The 6000-nt window shown below is 52.9% G+C and overlaps 1 protein-coding gene across 11 annotated transcripts in view; it reads right to left on the bottom strand.

Moving 5' to 3' along the window:
• Positions 1-4344: 4344 nt before the first annotated feature.
• RXRG (retinoid X receptor gamma) overlaps positions 4345-6000 on the bottom strand; it is a 29357-nt gene continuing 27701 nt past the window's right edge. For 9 of the 11 annotated variants that reach the window (XM_052665635.1, XM_052665641.1, XM_052665631.1 and 6 more), the window contains 3 exons: positions 5425-5519; positions 5239-5344; positions 4345-4612 (listed from right to left, as the gene is read on the bottom strand). In XM_052665635.1, coding sequence (XP_052521595.1) covers positions 4465-4612; positions 5239-5344; positions 5425-5519 — 349 coding nt within the window. In that variant the 3' untranslated portion in view covers positions 4345-4464. The remainder of the gene's footprint in view (positions 4613-5238; positions 5345-5424; positions 5520-6000) is intronic. The other 2 variants (XM_052665632.1, XM_052665634.1) reach the window with 1 other exon arrangement.

The raw sequence follows: 6000 nt of genomic DNA, 5'->3' as shown, positions 1-6000 counted from the left end.
GGAGCTGATACCTCCCTGCCCGACCCCCACCCCCTACCCTCCCCTCTCCACCCCACTCGAAAGAAGTTTCCTCCCCGCTCTCCTGCCCGCCCGCCCGCAGCAGCGGCCCCGCCACGCCTCGAGGGGCCGGAGCGCTGCCCGGCTGCAGGGGGCACGAACGGACGGCCCCGGCCCCTCCCCGGCTACGTGTGAGCTTTCGAAGAAAGCAAACCCCGAAAGAAGAAAAGACAAAAAAGAAAAATAGTGGTAATAATAATAGAGTGGAGGGCGGTGCAGCTCTCCCGGTAGTGAAAGAAGCTGAAATCTGCTCCTCGTTGGCGGAGAAGCTCGAGATGAGGGTTTGGGGAAGAAGCCGGGGCAGCGCTTAAGGAGAACGAACGGCAAAAGGGAGGGAGAGGGGAATCCCATGGGCGGAGGAATGGGCACTGGATCGACAGAACTCCGGGTTCGGGAAGGGGAACCCCCCGGGGGTGCAGGTCCCACCAGGAACGAGAAGCCGAAATTCGGAGCATTCCCGCTGCCACGGCGCTGTCCCATCGCTGAGCCCGTCCTGGTCGCCACCCAGGGGAAGCTGCGGAGCTGTTATGAGTTTGTGAGGGTTTTAGGGGATCCGCAACTTCTATGGCCACTGGTGAGCTTAGCAGTGGTGCATCCTCGTCACCAGAAGGTCCTCATGATGTGGGTAACAAAGTCATATCCTCAGGGAGCTGGAGACAAGGAGAGGCCACAGGTGAGCATGTGTGGCTCAGTACCTTGCCAGCATCCCCTGGGGTACTGGGACAGAACCAGTGCATCCCAGCACACCCTGGCACAAAGGCACTGGTACCACACACAGGTCAGCATGAAGCAGCTGTGAGCTGAGCAGCAGCAGAGCAGTGCTAAGCTCTGACACATTCACCTATGTCTCTCCAGAAGGTCTCAGAACAGCTCCCACCAACTCTACAATTACCCGTATGCAATCAGGCTCCAGGTGCCACTCCTCAACCTGTGCAGCCACCCCACAGGGCTCAGCCTCCTGTCCTTCCATGACAGAAAAAAAGGAAAGAAGATGCCCTCCAAATATTGTCACCCTACAGCTTTATCCTTCCCCGTCTCCAAGTGAGGAGAGCAATTGGTGCTGCCATACCATGCAGCTCCTGTGCACACTGCTGGCTTAGTCCATACGGGATCAGCAATGTGCCCAGCACATATCACCAGAGGTCTGCAGCAGGGTCTCACTATGGTTTGCACAGCTCCACCTGTGATCCATTCCCCCCCTTCCAGGACAAAAACCCAGCACAGAGGCAGAGACGTGTGTGGGCACAGCAAAATTGGCTTCGTTCCCCCTCCCTCTCCCTTCAGGGAGCAGAAAGCCAAAGTGTAACCATCCCAAGTTGCAAACTGCCCTTATTCCAAGGGACATGAATGGTGCTGCTCTGGGGTCAGTGAAAGCAGCTCCTCATACCTCATGCAAAGAGTGGTAACCAGGTGGAGCAGTAAAACATAAAAGATAAATGCTCCACCTCTTCCCCCCCCCCCCCCCCCACTGACAGCATTCAAAGCATCACCTGGCAATTCTCCTCCCACCCACATCCTCACCTCCAGCAATGTCCCCATAGCAGATGGAGTACTGCAGCCAGATCCCTGCATCCCATTAGGGCCAGGGGGTGGGTGGCTGAAGTCACCTGGGGTCTGCAGGATGAGACCTTGGCTCTCCACATTCAGTACAGAACCCAGAGCTGAACTGAATGCAAACCAGCTCAGACCTTTATGGCTTGAGCTCTCTTTACCTTTATTCTCAAGGCAGAAGTGCTGTTTCCCAGTTTTGCTGAATTTCTGCAGCAAATGATGAAGCTGCATCAGAACCCAAGCAGACAGGAAAACCCTGTCTTTATTACTGGGTGAGAAACAAACCCAGTTTAGACAAAGTAATGGAATTGATGCATGGTTTGTTTTTCTTTCCATGTGTCATCACCGTGAGTGGCTCAACCCACTATTTTTTTTAACTCCTCCTCCATGGAGCACTACAGAATGAGCAGATGAGAATTAATCAATGCTTTGAAAAGTTTGGCACGTGCACTAAAACAAAGCTCACCCAATGTGCAGGGGGATGCTGCTAACTCTGAAAACTCATGAGATGTGATGTGCAATGGGAAAGAGAACGCAATACTTTGCCTTGCATCTGCCATCACCAGAGCATGGCTCACTTTGGAAAAGGAAAAAAAATCAGAGTTTAATCAGAGACTGCAAGGGAACAGTGATTGGAGATTCAAAGTGGTGGCTGGGATTTGGGAAGAGCAAAATTTGCAGGAGATAGGAGCCAACTGAGCAGGCAGAGAAGGCCTCTTTATGCTTGGGCTTAGAGGGCACCACTGTACACATGTGCAAGGACAAACACCCACATTTAAGGGGCTCAAGTGTTGGTCTTCCTCCATTTTTGAGTTCTTTGATGAGCTGTTTTAAAGCTACACAAGCTGGGGGTCAGCATTAGTGCAAGGGAGGGAGTTTTCTTTGACTTACCTGTGGTAGTGTTTGTTACTACTTTACACAGACTAGGTTTTTTTTTGCAGGGCTTCAGATTTGGTAGGCTCCAGCCACACCACACTGATGTCCTACTGCAGGAACTTGAGGTCCACCAGTCTTGATGCAGATTGCCAAGAGCATGGGTGCTCAGGAGCCATAGTCACTCTGAGACTTTCTGCCCCCTCCCCTATAAGCTCCACCTTCAAAAGGCACTGTTCACACTGCAGGCAACAATCTGGATTTCCTCAGACAGTGGACCAAGCTCAGCATGAGGCAAGCCAAGATAAATAGCCCATGGGACTTGGCAGGGTGTAAAGCCCTCTCTGGTACCACATGCAGCCCGAATTCCTTATTACAGAGTGGCTTATGTTGGAGAGGACCTGTAAGATCATCCTGCCTCAACCCCCTGCTGTGAGCAGGGTTGCCCCCCGGCAGCTCAGGCTGCCCAGGGCCCATGCAAAGCCTGAAGCACCTGAAAGGATGGGGCACCCACAGCTCTGGGCAGCACTGTCAGCGTCTCACCACTCCGAGCAAAGAATTTCTTCCTATCATCTCATTCTTTCCTCCTGCTCTTTTGGTTCTCCTTCCTCTTCGCAGCAAAATCCCGGAGAACCAATCACATCCCTGTGTGGGAGCTTTATCAAACTGTTTGCTTTGCATCCCTCTTTCTTCCCCTCCATCCCTCCCTCTCTCCCCCGATGCTCCCCATGCCGCAGCGTGGCAATCTGTCAGGCGGACAGACGCAGCCCTGCTGCAGCTCAGCGCACCGCAATGCACGGGTCAGAAGGGGCAGATCACTTAACACTACACCTGTTTTATGAATAATAGTGCAAGGCAGCTTTGCTGGGTTCCTGGGAGGGCGTTTTCCCACCAGGATAAACCCCAAGTATCAAACAAATTCATGTCTTTAACTCATTTGGCTCTGGTTAGCTTTGGTGATGGGCAGGTCTGGCACTGCCATGCAGGCTGGGGGAAGCGCAGCTGGAGTTTGGGAGTTGCTTGTGCACTGTAAGCTTTGCTTAAAGATGAGTGTGATTATAGATTTGGGTTTGAATAGCAAGTTTTAAGTGTGAAAGGTAGAAAAACCAAAGAAACCAGGAAACAAAACCTTGAGAACAGGATCCATCAAATCTTAGAAATATAAAACCTAAGCTAATGCTGTAACAACCTCCAAAACACTGTGGTTTGTAAACAAGCCTGGTGCTCTCTAAGAGCAGCCAAAGTGGGATTTCTGAGCCTGTTTGAAATGTTGTCCACCTCTCCACCCCAACCATAACACTCCCAGGTAACTTCTCCCTTCTGCTGCCCTGCCACATCCCTGTGACCTCTGCATCCCATGGGGCACTCAGCACTGTCTCCCCAGCAGTATGACCTGTGGATGGAATGAGAGCTGGCTCCCATTGCAGGCCATGCAGGGATGGGGACCAGCTCAGGAAAGAAAAAAGACATGAATGAAGTCACTTCAAATTTGTGATGATTAAAAAAAATATATCCAAGTTTTCTTTGCATGATGTGAAAACAAATTATTTTTGATTCAAAGCAGCTCTTTGCTTAGCAGGAGCAAGAAGCAAAGCTATGTGGCATCCTGGTGGAAGACTTCTATCAGCAGAGGCAACAATACTCCCAATTGATGCTTCTGCCCCAGCCCAGTCCAGAACCATAACCACAGCAAAGCAGGACACCGCCCTGCAGGCTCCAACCAGCACCTCTCATATATTATTTTGTTGTTGACTTTTATTGAGAGTGAAAAAATAATTTAAAGCAATTATCTGTACAGGGAGGTGTGTGGTTAGCTGGGCAGAGGGTCAACAACCCCACCGAGGTGAGTTAAAGAGGACGATTTACAGCTGTACAAAGACACAACAATCCCACCAAAGAGGAGCAGAGGGTGGAGGGCAGCTCTTGCAGCACGGAGAGGAGGAGTGGGAGCTGTGTGGGGATATGGTGGGGGGGACCGGACCCTCAAGTGACCTGCAGGGGTGTCTCCAGCATCTCCATGAGGAAGGTGTCGATGGGGGTGTCCCCGATCAGCTTGAAGAAGAAGAGATGCTCCAGGCACTTCAGTCCGATGGACCGTAGTGCTGGCAGGCGCAGGAGGAGTTTGGCAAACCTGGAAAGGGGAGAGAAGGCAGAGGGGTGAGGGAGGCACTGGCTGCATGCTCCCATTCTGAGCCTGAGCTGGGGAGGGCAGAGCACAGCACATCCAGGCACCTTGGGGAGTCATCCATCCTACAACCCAGGGCATGTTAATGTGGGGATGGGAAAAGAAAAGAGGAAAAGGGGGGGTGGGGGGAAGGGTAAGGAAGGAAAGGGAAGGAAAGAAAAGGGGGAAGGAATTTTACATCCATATGTTTCAAAGATCAAAGAAATAAAGTAAAACCCGGCTTCTCCCTAAAGCAAGCGCTCGAACCGGTGACTTGCATCTCCTCTCTGCTGTTGCAACCATTCATGGAGCACCTCTCCCATGCTGGTTCAGGGATGCAGGGAGGGCTGCCCTCTCGTCTCTCCCCACACTTCCGAGGATGCTGCGTCTGCACCCGGCGGCCCCTGGGCCGGAGCGCGGCATTGCGGCACGGCAGCCAGCAGAGGGTGGGCTTGTACCGGGATGGGAGGGATCCGTCGCCATCCCAAAGGCTGCGGTCCGGCAGCGGGGCGACCCCGGGCGGTGGTTTGTTTTTGTATTGCGGATCTTCCTCGCTGGGGTTAACTCAGCCCTAGGACGGAGGGGATACTCACCGTCCCGGCTGCTCGGGGTACTTCTGCTTCGTGTAGGCTTCCAGCGTGGCGTAGACCTTCTCCCGCAGCGACTCCACTTCGGAAGGGCTGGACAGGCCCTTGGCGTCTGGACAAGAAGAGTCACTGCCAGGGATCCAGTGGCACAGGGGAGAGGTGATGATGCTGCGTCACAGCTCCACAACTTACCTGGGTTGAAGAGGACAATGGCTCGCAGACACCCCAGCTCCGACTTATCCATCTGCATGTCCTTCATTTTGGACACCAGCTCTGTCAAAACTCTGCTTGTGGGGGACACAAGTGGGCAGACAGTCAGAAATGGGGGCTGAAATCATCCAGGATGGGCACTGGGAATCCCCCCAGCTCCTCTCTGCAGGGAGAGGTGGCTGTAAGGGACAGCAATGCCACCCACTGCTCTTTAATATGAGCACCAGCAGCACCCAGAGGCAGGAGCATTAAGTTTACTTCCATTCTTGCTCTGCTCTGCACATGGGCTCTGTGCTCTGCTGGAATTACGAAGAACAATTTGTGTTTGAGGAAAGCCACATGGGTGTTCCTCTACATTGCACTCTGCATGCCACTTCTGTAAGGGTGGCACCACCACATCCTGCTGGGCTGGGAGCAGACATGGCACAGACAGTACATATATGGCTGTTACATGAGCAGAGAGCTGCAAGCTGGGGCTTAAGGCTCTGCTAGCTAAAGCTCTGCTGATCAGTATTAGCTCTAGATCCAGTTATGGCAAAAGCTTCAAGGGGAGGGCAG

The sequence above is a fragment of the Tympanuchus pallidicinctus genome, unplaced genomic scaffold, assembly GCF_026119805.1.
Source record: "Tympanuchus pallidicinctus isolate F22 unplaced genomic scaffold, pur_lepc_1.0 scaffold7, whole genome shotgun sequence".
NCBI classification, from domain to species: domain Eukaryota; kingdom Metazoa; phylum Chordata; class Aves; order Galliformes; family Phasianidae; genus Tympanuchus; species Tympanuchus pallidicinctus.
Note: the sequence above shows the minus strand (reverse complement) of the source record. Positions and strands in the feature narration are given on the sequence as shown.